The 17,671-nt window shown below is 43.3% G+C and overlaps 1 protein-coding gene across 1 annotated transcript in view; it reads right to left on the bottom strand.

The window, feature by feature from the left end:
• Window positions 1-17,671, bottom strand: part of LOC118366874 (coiled-coil domain-containing protein 141-like) — a 52,782-nt gene that overhangs the window by 15,223 nt on the left and 19,888 nt on the right. The window contains exons 5-15 of the mRNA XM_035749672.2: window positions 13,768-14,021; window positions 12,881-13,000; window positions 12,217-12,417; window positions 8,720-8,892; window positions 8,302-8,443; window positions 6,441-6,560; window positions 3,141-3,332; window positions 2,761-2,937; window positions 2,239-2,418; window positions 1,905-2,030; window positions 1,392-1,580 (exon numbers count right to left, since the gene is read on the bottom strand). Of these exons, the coding sequence (XP_035605565.1) occupies window positions 1,392-1,580; window positions 1,905-2,030; window positions 2,239-2,418; window positions 2,761-2,937; window positions 3,141-3,332; window positions 6,441-6,560; window positions 8,302-8,443; window positions 8,720-8,892; window positions 12,217-12,417; window positions 12,881-13,000; window positions 13,768-14,021 (1,874 nt within the window). The remainder of the gene's footprint in view (window positions 1-1,391; window positions 1,581-1,904; window positions 2,031-2,238; window positions 2,419-2,760; window positions 2,938-3,140; window positions 3,333-6,440; window positions 6,561-8,301; window positions 8,444-8,719; window positions 8,893-12,216; window positions 12,418-12,880; window positions 13,001-13,767; window positions 14,022-17,671) is intronic.

Here is a 17,671-nt window from a genome sequence, read left to right as displayed (position 1 = left end):
ACACCACCTGATATAGAGGTCCTGGATCGGTCCCAGTGATGTACTGGGCTGTCCGCACCACCCTCTGTAGCACTTTTCTGTCGAGTGTGGTGCATTTGCATAGCAAGTGGTGATACAGCCAGTCAAGATGCTCTCGATGGTGGACTTTAGAACTTTGAGGATCCGAAGGCTCATGCCAAATCTTTTCAGCTTTCTGAGGGGAAGAGGCGCTGTTGTGCCGACCTGCTCTACTACAGCCCTGTCCATGTGATGGGGGCGTACTCATAACCTCTTTCTCCTGTAGTCCACGATCAGCTCTTTGGTCTTACAGATGTTGGGGGATAAGTTATTGTCATGGCACCACACTGCCAAGTCTCTGACCTCCTCCCTGTAGGCTGTGACATTGCCATCGGTGATCAGGCCTACCACCGTTGTGTCGTTAGCAAACCTGATAATGGTGCTGGAGTCGTGGGTGGACACAGTTGTGGGTGAACAGGGAGTACAAGAGGGGACTAAGCACACACCCTTGAGCATCCCCCATGTTGAGGGTCAGCATAGTGGAGGTGTTGCTTCCTACCCTCACCACCTGGGGCCGTTCTGTCAGGAAGTCCAGGATCCAGTTACAGAGGGAGATGTTCACTCCCAGGGTCCCCAGCTTGGTAATGAGCATGGAAGGGAATATGGTGGTCTATGAACCGCACTCTCACATAGTTATTTCCCCTCTTGTCCAGGTGGGAGAGGTCATCTGTGGATCTTTTGGGTGGTGTGCAGATTTCGAGTGGGTCCAGGGTGTCTGGGATGATAGTGTTGATGTGGGTCATGAACAGCCTTTGAATATTTACAGATGTGAATGCCACATGGCGATAGTCATTTAGGGGAGAACAGGGACAATAGTGGTCAAATTGAAACATGTTGGGATTACAGACTGGGACAAGAAGAGATTGAAGATTTCCATGAAGACACTTGAAAGCTGGTCTGCATATGCTTTGAGAACACGCCTTCACGTTCATATGAATCAATGTACCAACCATAAAGCTATCGCTTGTATTTGACTCACCGGCGTAGTGTAATGTGGATGAAGCATGCAAAGTATCAATCTCTTATGGTACATTTTAGGCTGAAAAGGTCTGCAAGGTACTATATCTCCAGCACATCTCTAAATTAATATCCTGTGTTCTTCGGTTTGTACAGCAAATCTAGATGGGTAACTAACTCTGATAGTTACAGTATTTATGTGACATTTAAAGCTGAAAATGCCTATGAAGGGCAGAGAACTTTAATCTAAACTGATCCCATGTGTTCTCTCAAACACACAGCAAAGATAGTTTCCCTGCCAGACCCTGACACAATGGCTCTGAAGAGACTGCAGCAAAGATAACATGACGCATCCCGCTTAGACTATGTGTTGTTACCTCTTCATAAAGCTGGTGGAACTTCACAGCCATCTTTAGGACAGACTCATACTCTTTGATGTTATCTTTCACTCTCTGATGAAGGTGAAGCATCTCTGTGACCTTCTCACTCTTCTCTTTGATAGGAATCCCTTTCAGTGCCAACAGTTCTGATGTCTTCACCATGTATTCTACCTCCGCATTCAGTTGCTACAGGGGGACATACATTACATAGAGAATAATTATGCATATTTACTTATAGGACATCACATGATGAGGCCAGAGCAAAGAATGAAGAGAGATGACACAAATGTAAAAAGATTCAGGCATGGTGTCAAGCTACTTAGAGCCACCGTATAGATACTGTACTATCAAGCAGTGTATACAGACTAAATGTGTTCTGTCTTACACTTAAACAGACTATATCATTCTATTGGTACTCATAAAACCATTGTGTTCTGTAAAAAAATGTATACATTATAATGTTGTGATTTATTCTACCTATATGACAGGTCAATGGGCTATAGTTCTTACCAGGAACTGGGGTTTATCTAGGCTAAAGTTCTCCAGTAGCTTTGACACAGTCTGAAGGTCACTTCCCAGATCTACTTTAGAAGTCGGGACAAGAACCTCCTCCACACTCTTCAGGTCATGAACAGTCTGTAAAAAAACACATTTAGAAAAAACTGAATAATACAAAAAACTTAATTAAAAAGAAACATCTGTTCTGACATTGTATTCGGGGGGGGGGTCTTACTACTAATCTTACTGTAATTCATGATATTGCACTTGATGATACATTAAGAATAGATTGGTTGAGACTCAGGAGTTTGTAATGATATACATTATCTACTCCTTTTTACTGTACCTTTTTCAATTGTTCTTTGCATTTCTTCCACTGTTTCTTGATGGACTTCACCTGATTGACGTGGAGCTGCCAAGAGGTCCAGAGGTCCGACAGGTCCATCTTCTTCTTGTTCAGCTCCTCCATGGTCTTTTCCACCACACTGATGGCTGCCCTCACATTCAGGTTCAGGTCCTCACTCACCTGATGATGCCAGCATAAAGAATCCATTGCTATCAGGTACTGGGTCTTGTCTGTATTCTACAGCCCTCACATACGAAGCACCACTGGATGTTGGTCTAACCAGTCTCCCTCTTGTTTGAATTACAGTAATAAATGGTTCTAAGGCTTCTCTATATGCGTGCAGACAGTGGCCTGAAAAGTACAATTTATTCCATAGATAATTACACAGCAACTTCTACTAGATACGTATAATCAATACATCTAAAACTGGCAAATGTCAGGCTGCCAAAACTGTTGCATGAATAATAGCATTTGAAGAAGCTGAGTCCTAACAATTTCTCTAACCGTGTAATAATGTCTAACCATGTTAGATGAATTGATGTAGTTGTTTCCCAGGTCCTGCATGGCAAGGAAGCGTTCCAACATGGACTGCCACTTAGCATCAGCGATCTCCTTCGACGTGATGCCACTCTCCTTGTTCTCCTCCTCCTCTGGCTTCCAGTTATAGCTCTCATGTAGACTCTGCATCTGCTCCTCCACCTGAAACAGCATAGGAGTTACAACTCTATTCAGTACAATGTAACTGTTATTCTGTTATTCACATTTCAGTTCAAATCCATACAGAACAAGGATGTTCAGTCAGTCAAGATACCACTGTGTCACCTACCACTGTAAAACACTAACATACACATAACAAAAAACATAATTACATTTCAACAAAATATAATGTAAGACAAAATAACCTCCTCAGCAATTCGCAAGAAGCCCACGTATGGTCGGATATTGTCAATGCGGGATGTGACGTTTCTGGTGACTGTCTTCAGCTCCTCCTCTAACAGTGATGCTTTGTTGGAGAACTCAGTGGCTTCAGGACACTCCAGTGTTTTCAGTTCCGTTATCTGTTCTGCCATGGCCTCTGCCTCAATGCCTGTTTCCTGAGAACCAAATGACCAGGATTGAGAAGCTCTATAGTATCACACATATACAGTACCAGTCAAAAGTTTGGACACACCTGCTCATTCAATGGTTTTTCTTTATTTGTACTATTTTCTACATTGTAGAATAAAATAACACATATAGAATCATGTAGTTATCAAAAAAGTGTTAAACAAATCTAAATATTTTTTATATTTGAGATTCTTCAAAGCAGTAACCCTTTTCCTTGCTGACTGCTTCGCACACTCTTGGCATTCTCTCAACCAGCTTCACCTGGAATGCTTTTCCAACCATCTTGAAGGAGTTCCCACATATGCTGAGCACTTGCTGGCAGCTTTTCCTTCACTCTGCGGTCAAACTCATCCCAAACCATATCAATTGGGTTGAGGTCGGGTGATTGTGGAGGCCAGATCATCTGATGCAGAACTTCATCACTCTCCTTCTCGGTCAAATTGCCCTTACACCGCCTGGAGGTGTGTTGGGTCATTGTCCTGTTGAAAAACAGATAATAGTCCCACTAAGCGCAAACCAGACAGGATGGTGTATCGCTGCAGAATGCTGTGGTAGACGTGATGGTTAAGTGTGCCTTGAATTCTAAATAAATCACTGACAGTGTCACCAGCAAAGCAACTCCACACCATCACACCTCCTTCTCCATGCTTCATGGTGGGAACCACACATGCAGAGATCTGTTCACCTACTCTGCGCCTCACAAAGATACGGCGGTTGGAACCAAAAATCTCAAATTTAGACTCATCAGACCAAAAAACAGATTTCCACTGGTCTAAAGTCCATTGCTCGTGTTTCATGGCCCAAGAAAGTCTCTCTTCTTATTGGTGTCCTTTAGTAGTGGTTTGTTTGCAGCAATTCGACCATGAAGGCCTGATTCACACAGTCTCCTCTGAACAGTTGATGTTGAGATGTGTCTGTTACTTGAACTCTGAAGCATTTATTTGGGCTGCATTTTCTAAGGCTGGTAACTCCAATGAACTTGTCCTCTGCAGCAGAGGTAACTCTGGGACTTCCTTTCCTGTGGCGGTCCTCATGAGAGCCAGGTTCATCATAGCACTTGATGGTTTTTGCAACTGCACATTGAGAAATTTTCAAAGGTCTTGAAATGTTCCTCATTGACTGACCTTCATGTCTCAAAGTAATGATGGACTGTCATTTCTCTTTGCTTATTTGAGCTGTTCTTGCCATAATATGGACTTATGGGCTATCTTCTGTATATCACCCCTACCTTGTCACAACACAGCTGATTGGCTCAAACTCATTAACTTGTTATGGCAGGGGGCAGTATTGAGTAGCTTGGATGAATAAGGTTCCCAGAGTAAACTGTCTGCTACTCAGGCCCAGTTGCTAATATGCATATTCTTAGTAGATTTGGATAGAAAACACTCTGGAGTTTCTAAAACTGGTTGAATTATGTCTGTGAGTATAACAGACCTCATATGGCAGGCAAAAACCTGAGAAAAAATCCAACCAGGAAGTGGGAAATCTGAGGTTTGTAGTTTTTCACCTCATTCCCGATCGAATGCACAGTGTCTATGGGGTCAAATTGCACTTCCTAAGGCTTCCACTAGATCTCAACAGTGTTTAGAACCTTGTTTGATGCTTCTACTGTGAAGTGGGGGCGAATGAGAGAGGATTGAGTCAGAGGTCTGGCAGAGAGCCACGAGCTAGCCATGCGCGTTCATGTGATAGTTAGCTTGAGTTCCATTGCAATTCTACAGACAAAGGAATTCTCCGGTTGGAACATTATTGAAGATTTATGTTAAAAACAACCGTGAAGATTGATTCTATACAGCGTTTTACATGTTTCTACGGACTGCTCCTAGTGATCGCGCGTCATGAATTTGTATTACTGGGATAAATGCGCGAACAAAAGGAGGTATTTGGACATAAATGATGGACGTCATCGAACAAAACAAACATTTATTGTGGAACTGGGATTCCTGGGAGTGCATTCTGATGAGGATCATCAAAAGTAAGTGAATATTTATAATGCTATTTCTGACTTCTGTTGACCACACAACATGGCGGATATCTGTTTGGGTTGTTTTGGTCTCTGAGCGCTGTACTCAGATTATATGCTTTTTCGGTAAAGCTTTTTTGAAATCTGACACAGCATTTCATTAAGGAGAAGTGTATCTATAATTCCGTGCATAATAGTTGTATCTTTTATCAATGTTTATTATGAGTATTTCTGTAAATTGATGTGGCTCTCTGCAAAATCACTGGATGTTTTAGAACTACTGAACGTAACGCGCCAATGTATACTGAGATTTCTTTTATATAAATATGAACTTTATCGAACAAAACATACATGTATTGTGTAACATGAAGTCCTATGAGTGTCATCTGATGAAGATCAAAGGTTAGTGATTAATTTATCTCTATTTCTGCTTTTTGTGACTCCTCTCTTTGGCTGGAAAAATGACTGTTTTTCTGTGACTTGGCTCTGACCTAACATAATCGTTTGGTTTGCTTTCGTTGGAAAGCCTTTTTGAAATCGGACACTGTGGTGGGATTATCAAGAAGCATATCTTTAAAATGGTGTAAAATACTTGTATGTTTGAGGAATGTTAATTATGGGATTTCTGTCCCGTTAGCGGGATCTCAGCCCAAAGAGAAGAAGGAAAGAAATTCCACAAATTAACTTTTAACAAGGCAGACCTGTTAATGGAAATGCATTCCAGGTGACTACGTCATGAAGCTGGTTGAGAGAATGCCAAGATTGTGCAAAGCTGTCATCAAGGCAAAGGGTGGCTACTTTGAAGAATCTTTAATATAAAATATATTTCGATTTGTTTAACACTTTTTTGGTTACTACATTATTCCATATATGTTATTTCACAGCTTTGATGTCTTCAATATTATTCTACAATGTAGAAAATAGTAAAAAAAAATAATGAAAAACCCTTGAATGAGTAGGTGTGTCCAAAAGTTAGTTAGGTCCATTTGAATTAATTCAATTCAGAAAGTTAACTGAAGTTCCAGAATTTAAATGGAATTGACCCCAACCTTGGTACAATATATGTAAATGAACAAAGGGGGCATACATTTGAATTAGGTTGAGTATATGCACAGGTGCTATCCCTGACTACCTGTGTTTGTGAGGAGAGTTCCAGGTGTTTGTTGAGCATGTCTTCAGACTGGGAGAGCAGGGAGCCTGGCTCAGTGTTGCTGGAGAGGAAACAGTTGCTGCTCTTTAGCCACACCGAGATCTGGGAAAGAAAAACATGACTTTTACTTAACTTTATTAGTTCCATAAAATATATTTTAAAAATGTATTTCACCTTTATTTAACCAGGTAGGCCAGTTGAGAACAAGTTCTCATTTACAAACAACAACACAGAGTTACACATGGAATAAACAAACGTACAGTCAATAACACAATATAAGTTTATATACAGTGTGTACAAATTAAGTAAGATTAGGGTGGTAAGGCAATAAATAGGCCGTAGTGGCGACATAAATCACAATTTAGCAATTAAACACTGGAGTGATAGATGTGCAGAAGATGAATGTGCAAGTAGAGATACTGTGGTGGGTGCTGCTATGGTGACCAGTGAGCTGAGATAAGGTGAGGCTTTACCTAGCAAAGACTTAGATGACCTGGAGCCAGCGGTTTTGGCAAATAAAATATGAAGCGAGGGCCAGCCAACGAGAGCATACAGGTCGCAGTGGTGGGTAGTATATGGGGCTTTGGTAACAAAACGGATGGCACTGTGATAGACTGCATCCAATATCGCCGAAGTCAAGGATCGGCAGGATAGTCAGTTTTACGAGGGTATGTTTGGCAGCATGAGTGAAGGATGCTTTTTTTGTGAAATAGGAAGCCGATTCTAGATTTAATTTTGGATTGGAGATACTTATTGTGAGTCTGGAAGGTGAGTTTACAGTTTAACCAGACACCTAGGTATTTGTAGTTGTCCACATATTCTAAGTCAGAACCGTCCAAAGTAGTGATGCTAGACGGGTGGGCAGGTGCTGGCAGCGATCGGTTGAAGAGTATGCATTTGGTTTTACTTGCATTTAAGAGCAGTTGGAGGCCACGGAGTGTTGTAAGGAGTGTTGTATGGCATTGGAGCTGGAGGTTAGTTTACACAGTGTCCAAAGAAGGTCTGGAAGTATACAAAATGGTGTCGTCTGCGTAGGGGTGGATCAGAGAATCACCAGCAGCAAGAGCGACATCATTGATGTATACAGAGAAAAGAGTCAGCCCGAGAATTGAACCCTGTGGCACCCCCATAGAGACTGCCAGAGGTCCGGACAACAGGCCCTCCGATTTGACACACCGAACTCTGTGTGAGAAGTAGTTGGTGAACCAGGCGAGGTAGTCAGTTGAGACACCAAGGCTGTTGAGTCTGCTGATAAGAATGCTGTGATTGACAGAGTCAAAAGCCCTGGCCAAGTCGATGAATACGGCTGCACAGTATTGTCTTTTATCGATGGCGGTTATGATGTTGTTTAGGACCTTGAGCGTGGTTGGGGTGCACCCATGACCGGCTCGGAAACCAGATTGCATAGCGGATAAGGTATGGTGGGATTCAAAACAATTCAGTCAAATGCAGTCAACTGAAATAGATGGAAATGTACACACATATAAAATCATTGACAGTTGACTGTAGGCTGTCAACCAGCCTCACAATACTGCTGAAGATGACCAGATCTTCTTAACTCAAAACATTTGTGTACCTTTCCTATTGACGGTAAATTATATGCAATCGTCTAAGTTGCACATGCTTATTTCAACTCTGAATCAGGCCCAATGAGACTAGCAGTGGGCTTACACATCAATAGGAATACGATAAAAAGATAACTAAAGTTTAGCCCCAAATGGCACCCTATTCCCTGTATTGTGCACTACATTTGACCAGAGCCCTATGGGTCCTGGTCAAAGGTAGTGCACTATAGAGGGAATAGGCTGTGCCATTTGGGACACAACCTAAGACTTGTGTGTACCTTGTCTATTAGGTCTTCACATGTGGACACCAGCTGCTGTCTCTTGGCTGCCAGGGCTCGGTGGGCGTGGCATTCCCGGCTCAGAGTATCAACCCGGTCTCTCACATATCCCAGCATCCTTTTCACCCCTTCCACTTGGGTGCTAGAAATACAGTAAGAGCCATGTATGCTGTCAAATGCTCCATGTAGTAATAACAATATCTGCATTCTTGATCGATCATCCGTCTATCAAAATAAAGGCCTATTTTGCATCACATACAGTTTAACAAGCATATTTAAAATCTTAGTTTTGCTACACCAGCAATAAGCAGGCTGTGGTGATACTTGACCAACGCAGGTTTTAAACTTGACTAGGGTGGCAGTAAAGTTTTGAGTCTGAGGACTGAGGATGTCCTAATATGGATGCCGTGCACTTTACCTCTGTGGGTCAACCTTCTGCAGTATGAGCTGTCCTCTCTGAAGAGGGTCGGTGGCTGACTCTTTAATGCTTCGCAGCAGCTCCTCGTGCTTTTTGGCCAACTTAGGCAACCGTAGTGTCTGGCTCTTCAACCCCTTTAGTTTACTCTCAACAGTTCCCAGGACCCCAAAAGCCTGACAAACAGAAATGAGAGGATAGGACATTGTACATAAAAGTAATCATGTAAACATGATAGTTAGTTTAACGGAAGTCCTGAGTAAATGCAATATTTCCCATAATAAAAATAACAATTTATGGTGCAGTAGATGGCACAAATGTGCCCTTAATGTCCACTTGAGGGCAGCATATTCAAATACAAGTCAAGTCACTAGTTCACTATGCTGTGTAAGGACCTCAAAGACTTAGTGCTTCAATAATAATTACACTCTTCACATATTTGTCAGGCACATGATTGGTACAGTAAATACCTTGTTGGCACTGCTAAAGAACTTGTTGCTTTCCTGAATGTGATATCTACGGTTACATAGCTACCTCATTGGTACCGCTATAGAAGGCGGCACGTGATATGTATAGCAGGTTGCGTGAGAGCGTAACGCATTGGCAGTAGCTGGTCTGTTTTCCTTGTTTTAACGTTTTCCTGCAGTGGGTTAAATCAATAGTGTTTCTTGGTGTTCTTAAACAAATCTATTATGAAACAAAAGTATACACCTCACATTCAGTACCAGGCAGAAGTTTGGACACACCTACTCATTCAAGATTTTCTTTGTTTTTACTATTTTCTACATTGTAGAATAATAATTAAGACATCAAAACTATGAAATAACACATATGGAATCATGTAGTAACCAAAAATGTGTTAAACAAATCCAAATATATATTATATTAAGTATTCTTCAAAGTAGCCACCCTTTGCCATGACGACAGCTTTGCACAGTCTTGGCATTCTCTCAAACAGTTTCATGAGGTAGTCACCTGGAATGAATTTCAATTAACAGGTGTGCCTTGTTAAAAGTTAATTTGTGGAATTTCTTTCCTTCTTTAATGCATTTGAGCCAATCAGCTGTGTTGTGACAAGGTATGAGTGATATACAGAAGATAGCCCTATTTGGTCAAAGACCAAGTCCATATTATGGCAAGAACTGCTCAAATAAGCAAAGAGAAACAACAGTCCATCATTACTTTAAAACATGAAGGTCAGTCAATGAGGAACATTTTAAGAAATACAATAGGTGTAAACCTTAGAGTGAAATGCTTATTTTACAGGCTCTAACCAATGGTGGAAAAAAATGTGTGTGTGTGTGTGTGTGTGTGTGTGTGTGTGTGTGTGTGTGTGTGTGTGTGTGTAGGTAAGTAAAGAAATAAAACAGTAAAAAGACGTTTGAAAAAAGAGTAGCAAGGCTATATACAGACACCTGTTAGTCAGGCTGATTGAGGTAGTATGTACATGTAGGTTTAAAGTGATTATGCATATATGATGAACAGAGAGTAGTAGAAGCGTAAAAAAGAGGGGTTGGCGGGTGGTGGGACACAATGCAGATAGACCGGTTAGCCAATGTGCGGGAGCACTGGTTGGCTGGGCAAATTTAGGTAGTATGTACATGAATGTATAGTTAAAGTGACTATGCATATAAGATCCACAGAGAGTAGCAGCAGCGTAAAAGAGGGGGTGGCACACAATGCAAATAGTCTGGGTAACCATTTGGTTACCTGTTCAGGAGTCTTATGGCTTGGGGGTAAAAACTGTTGAGAAGCCTTTTTGTTCTAGACTTGGCACTCCGGTACTGCTTGTCATGCGATAGTTGAGAGAACAGTCTATGACTGGGGTGGCTGGGGTCTTTGACAATTTTTAGGGCCTTCCTCTGACACCGCCTGGTGTAGAGGTCCTGGATTGCAGGCAGCTTTGCCCCAGTGATGTACTGGGCTGTACGCACTACCCTCTGAATTGCCTTGCGGTCAGAGGCCGAGCAATTGCCGTACCAGGCAGTGCTGCAACTGGTCAGGATGCTCTCGATGTTGTAAAAACTTTTGAGGATCTCAGGACCCTTGCCAAATCTTTTTTGTTTCCTGAGGGGGAATAGGCGTTGTCGTGCCCTCTTCACGACTGTCTTGGTGTGTTTGGACCAATCTAGTTTGTTGTTGTGGACACCAAGCAATTTGAAGTTCTCAACATGCTCCACTACAGCCCCGTCGATGAGAATGGGGATGTGCTCTGTGCTCCTTTTCCTGTGGTCCACAATCATCTCCTTGGTTACGTTGAGGGATAGGTTGTTATTCTGGCACCACCCGGCCAGGTCTCTGACCTCCTACCTATAGGCTGTCTCGTCGTTGTCGGTTATCAGGCCTACCACTGTTGTGTCGTCAGTAAACTTAATGATGGTGTTGTAGTTGTGCCTGGTCATGCAGTCGTGGGTGAACAGGGAGTACAGGAGGGGACTGAGCACGCACCCCTGGGGAGCTCCAGTGTTGAGGATCAGCGTGGCAGATGTGTTACTACCTACCCTCACCACCTGGGGGCGGCCTGTCAGGAAGTCCAGGATCCAGTTGCAGAGGGAGGTGTTTAGAACACATAGGTGTTCCTTTTGTCCAGGTGGGAAAGGGCAGTGTGGAGTGCAATAGAGATTGCATCATCTGTGGATCTGTTTTGGCGGTATGCAAATTGGAGTGGGTCTAGGGTTTCTGGCATAATGGTGTTGATGTGAGCCATTACCAGCCTTTCAAAGCACTTCATGGCTACAGACGTGAGTGCTACGGGTCTGTAGTCATTTAGGCAGGTTGCCTTTGTGTTCTTTGGCACAGGGACTATGGTGGTCTGCTTGAAGCATGTTGGTATTACAGACTCAATCAGGTACATGTTGAAAATGTCAGTGAAGACACCTGCCAGTTGGTCAGCACATGCCCGGAGCACACATCCCGGTAATCCGTCTGGCCCCGCAGCCTTGTGTATGTTGATCTGTTTAAAGGTCTTACTCAAGTCGGCTACGGAGAGCGTGATCACACAGTCGTCCGGAACAGCTGATGCTCTCATGCATGCCTCAGTGTACATACGCATTGGTGTATTTGAATCATGTCTGAGCCCATACATTAAAAGCGCAATCAGCAGTTGAAACAATATCAAAGTGTACTCCCCACTACTGTTTCAGTAAAAAGCTGAGGGATGAGGCTATGGATGCAAGGACTGTCCAGATTGACCATCCCTGATAGCCAAATTATGGTTTTAACCGTGTTCTGGGGCTAAATATGGTTTGTTTACATTTACTTTGTTTACAAACATTGAAGTATAACAAGTGTATATGTTGAGTTCTGATGGGGTACGACAGTTGAATTGAACTAATGAGGCATTTATAAGTTATATTCTTTAAGAATCAATGGGTACATATCATTAATTTATAAGTTCCAAAAATTGCCCCTTTAAAGGCTTTTAACTTTCAAACCCACGCAAGTGCCTGGCCTTTTCATTTTAGGTTATCATTTTTAATTTTCATTCTCAGTTACCGTACCTTGTTGGCACTGCTAAAGAACGCATTGCTCTCCTGTAAGTGTGCGAGGCGGCCCGTCATCAGGTTCCAGAAGTGCTCGTGCAGGGCTCTGAGAGCCAGACTCCTCTCAGAGACATGTCCCGTCTCAGCCCGGCCCTCTGCTTCCCCCGCTAGCAGCTCTGAGGCCTTGGCCAGCAACTTCTCCACCAACTCACTCCAGTCCTGCAGGACAGGATGCAGGCACACGCAAACACACACACACACACAGACACACACACAACATGCATTATTATAAGAGCACAGTATGATTGATATCAGAAGAACTAACATACTTTTTGAGAAGGTTCAGTCACACAAATTCCCTAGGTGGCAAAACGCTGTATGGATATTGTAATTTATCGCCATAGTAACAAACCCTCACCTCTCAACCCATGCAACCCCAAACTGTTCCAACTGTTTACACCCCTCTTGAGATCAAATAAATTGCAGTTTTAAAGCATATTTCCTGCAATTCTACACATTGTGCCATGGAGCGATAGGAACATTTAGCCATTTTAAATGACATTTTTTGCAATTCTACACATTTTCCATGTCTATTGTGTGATACAATGAATCAAATGAAAATAACAGTCAAACCCTTAGCAAATTTGTTCCCCATAATATATTCATATTTAAAGTATCATACCTTGGCTTTCTCTTCAAACTTCTTGTATTCCTGAAGGAGCTCTTCATTTTCAGTGAGAGTTGAGCCCAAATGATCTCTTTCAAAGTACAAGTCAGCATTGCTCTTGAACCAGTGGGTTACCTGAAAAGAATACAATGTATTATCACTACAATCAGTTATTCATGAACTTATACTTGGGTAAAGGTGCAATAGATCAGGTAACATGTTACTACAAATGAAGAGTTATATGCTTCATGACTGCTCTCCCTGACACTAAGCAGTGGATGCATGTTTACAGGCGCTCTTAGCCAGAGCTACTGCCAATAGTGAGTGCATACAGGGATTGAAACCACAACCCTGGCGGTGCATGCTCCCGAGTGGCGCAGCGTTCCAAGGCACAGCATCTCTGGCTAAAGGCGCCACTACAGACCCTGGTTTGAATCCAGGCTGTATTACAACCGGCCTTGATTGGGAGTCCCTTAGGGCTGAGCACAGTTGAATCAGTGTCATCCGTGTTAGGGTTTGGCCAGGGTAGGCCATCATTGTAAATAAGTTAACTGACTTTCCTAGTTAAATAAAGGTTAAATAAATAAAATAAAATAAAATGCTCTACCAACTGAATCACACATGATAGAGTAGCAAGCCTTTATGAAGCACAGCCAGAGACATCTGTGCTTTCATCATCTTAACACGACCCCTTATGGCTCAACAAGACTGATGGTATCATATTTTCCTAGGTAAGTATTCTCAGTTCAATATCAGATACACTTTCTCATACCATACTTATTATCCAAAGGTCATGCCACAGAACATTTATGTGTACTTGCATATAAGGTAGGTAAAGGTTTTAAGTAAAAAGTCGATTTCTATCATGGATTGATCCTGGATATTGACATTTCGTGACTCACTTCCTGTTCCTGCCGATCCCATTGGTAGATGCTGAGGATGACTTCCAGGTCAAGGAGCTGCTGCTTCATGTGCTGATCCACCTGTCTCCTCCTATCCTGCAGTATCTCCATAAGACTCTCCACCCGGCCACAGCTGCTGTGAGCCCCCTGGAAAGCCTCGCTCCTCTGTAGAGCCTCCTCCGTCTGGAACTCTCTCAGGAAGTCTAGAAGATCACGGCTCTTATTCAGAACCAGCATGGACTTCTCCAGGAGACCTGGGGGGAGGGAGGGAAAGAGAGAGAGAGAGAGAGAGAGAGAGAGAGAGAGAGAGCGAGGGAAGAATGGTTTATTTACTATTACTTGAAAGCATTTCATAGTACCAATAGCTGCAAAGAGCTGAATTACTTCATACTGTAACATTTACAATTTTCTCATTAGAAAGACACTCTTGTTTATAACCAGCATTGACTTCTCCAGTAGACCCGAGGGACAGATATGGGTCAGAATAGGAAAATATGATTTAATTTGCACATACAACATTTTTGAGCAGACGCTGGACATGTGTAACAATATGCATACTCCTCCACCTATTTATTTGGATAGTGAAGCTAAAAAGTTTAATTTGACTCTATACTCCAGCATTTTGGATTTGAGATCAAATATTTTATATGAGTACAGAATGTCACCTTTTATTTTAGGGTATTTTCATAAATTTTTAATTTTTTAAATTTCTTTATTTAACCAGGTAGGCTAGTTGAGAACAAGTTCTCATTTACAACTGTGACCTGGCCAAGATAAAGCAAAGCAGAGCGACACAAACAACACAGAGTTACACATGGAATAAACAAGCGTACAGTCAATATCACAATAGAAAAAAATAAAGTCTATATACAGTGTGTGCAAATGGCGTGAGGAGGTAAGGCAATAAATAGGCCATAGTAGCGAAGTAATTACAATTTAGCAAATGAACACTGGAGTGATAGATGTGCTGATGATGATGTGCAAGTAGAGATACTGGTGTGCAAAAGAGCAGAAAAGTAAATAAAAACGATATGGGGATGAGGTAGGTAGATTGGTTGGGTTATTTACAGATGGGCTGCAACAATCTCAAATAGCTGCTCAAATAGATGATGTTTATACATATCTGTTTTACCGTTTAGAAATTAATGCAGTTTATCTATCCACCAATTTGAAAGTGTCATAAATATTTGGACTAATTCATTCAATTTAGTCAAAATGTTTGGATTTGGTCCCATATTCCTAGGACACAATGACTACATCATGCTTGTGACTACAAACCCCTTACTTCCGGCGCCGACAGAGATGGCCGCCCCGCTTCGCGTTCCTAGAAAACTATGCAGTTTTTTGTTTTTTTACGTGTTATTTCTTACATTAGTACCCCAGGTCATCTTAGGTTTCATTACATACAGTCGAGAAGAACTACTGAATATAAGATCAGCGTCAACTCACCATCAGTACGACCAAGAATATGTTTTCCGCGACGCGGATCCTGTGTTCTGCCTTACAAACAGGACAACGGAATGGATCGCATGCAGCGACCCAAGAAAACGACTCCGAAAAAGAGGGAAACGAGGCGGTCTTCTGGTCAGACTCCGAACAAGGGCACATCGCGCACCACTCCCCAGCATTCTTCTTGCCAATGTCCAGTCTCTTGACAACAAGGTTGACGAAATCCGAGCAGGGGTGGCATTCCAGAGGGACATCAGAGACTGCAACGTTCTCTGCTTCACGGAAACATGGCTCACTGGGAAGAAGCTATCCGATGCGGTGCAGCCAACGGGTTTCTCCACGCATCGCGCCGACAGAAACAAACATCTTTCTGGTAAGAAGAGTGGCGGGGGCGTGTGCCTCATGACTAACGAGACGTGGTGTGATAAAAGAAACATACAGGAACTCAAATCCTTCTGTTCACCTGATTTAGAATTCCTCACAATCAAATGTAGACCGCATTATCTTCCAAGAGAATTCTCTTCGATTATAATCACAGCCGTATATATCCCCCCCCCCCCAAGCAGACACATCGATAGCTCTGAACGAACTTTATTTTTCACTCTTTGCAAACTGGAAACCATTTATCCGGAGGCTGCATTCATTGTAGCTGGGGATTTTAACAAAGCTAATCTGAAAACAAGACTCCCTGAATTTTATCAGCATATCGATTGCACAACCAGGGGTGGTAAAACCTTGGATCATTGTTACTCTAACTTCCGCGACGCATATAAGGCCCTGCCCCGCCCCCCTTTCGGAAAAGCTGACCACGACTCCATTTTGCTGATCCCTGCCTACAGGCAGAAACTCAAACAAGAGGCTCCCACGCTGAGGTCTGTCCAACGCTGGTCAGACCAAGCTGACTCCACACTCCAAGACTGCTTCCATCACGTGGACTGGGACATGTTTCAGACATTGCCAGATAAAATATTGATGAATACGCTGATTCGGTGTGCGAGTTCATTAGAACGTGCGTCGAAAATGTCGTTCCCATAGCAACGATAAAAACATTCCCTAACCAGAAACCGTGGATTGATGGCAGCATTCGCGTGAAACTGAAAGCGCGAACCACTGCTTTTAATCAAGGCAAGGTGTCTGGCAACATGACCGAATACAAACAGTGCAGCTATTCCCTCCACAAGGCTATTAAACAAGCTAAGCGTCAGAATAGAGACAAAGTGGAATCTCAATTCAATGGCTCAGACACAAGAGGCATGTGGCAGGGTCTACAGTCAATCACGGACTACAAGAAGAAACCCAGCCCAGTCACGGACCAGGATGTCTTGCTCCCAGGCAGACTAAATAACTTTTTTGCCTGCTTTGAGGACAATACAGTGCCACTGACACGGCCTGCAACGAAAACATGCGGTCTCTCCTTCACTGCAGCCGAGGTGAGTAAGACATTTAAACGTGTTAACCCTCGCAAGGCTGCAGGCCCAGACGGCATCCCCAGCCGCGCCCTCAGAGCATGCGCAGACCAGCTGGCCGGTGTGTTTACGGACATATTCAATCAATCCCTATACCAGTCTGCTGTTCCCACATGCTTCAAGAGGGCCACCATTGTTCCTGTTGCCAAGAAAGCTAAGGTAACTGAGCTAAACGACTACCGCCCGTAGCACTCACTTCCGTCATCATGAAGTGCCCTTGAGAGACTAGTCAAGGACCATATCACCTCCACCCTACCTGACACCCTAGACCCACTCCAATTTGCTTACCGCCCAAATAGGTCCACAGACGATGCAATCTCAACCACACTGCACACTGCCCTAACCCACTTGGACAAGAGGAATACCTATGTGAGAATGCTGTTCATCGACTACAGCTCGGCATTCAACACCATAGTACCCTCCAAGCTCGTCATCAAGCTCGAGACCCTGGGTCTCGACCCCGCCCTGTGCAACTGGGTACTGGACTTCCTGACGGGCCGCCCCAGGTGGTAAGGGTAGGCAACAACATCTCCTCCCCGCTGATCCTCAACACGGGGCCCCACAAGGGTGCGTTCTGAGCCCTCTCCTGTACTCCCTGTTCACCACGACTGCGTGGCCACGCACGCCTCCAACTCAATCATCAAGTTTGCGGACGACACAACAGTGGTAGGCTTGAATACCAACAACGACGAGACGGCCTACAGGGAGGAGGTGAGGGCCCTCGGAGTGTGGTATCAGGAAAATAACCTCACACTCAACGTCAACAAAACTAAGGAGATGATTGTGGACTTCAGGAAACAGCAGAGGGAACACCCCTATCCACATCGATGGAACAGTAGTGGAGAGGGTAGCAAGTTTTAAGTTCCTCGGCATACACATCACAGACAAACTGAATTGGTCCACTCACACTGACAGCGTCGTGAAGAAGGCGCAGCAGCGCCTCTTCAACCTCAGGAGGCTGAAGAAATTCGGCTTGTCACCAAAAGCAC

This window comes from Oncorhynchus keta, chromosome 34 (assembly GCF_023373465.1).
Source record: "Oncorhynchus keta strain PuntledgeMale-10-30-2019 chromosome 34, Oket_V2, whole genome shotgun sequence".
NCBI classification, from domain to species: Eukaryota; Metazoa; Chordata; class Actinopteri; order Salmoniformes; family Salmonidae; genus Oncorhynchus; species Oncorhynchus keta.
The sequence above is the reverse complement of the archived record's forward strand: the minus strand, read 5'-3'. Positions and strand labels throughout refer to the sequence as shown.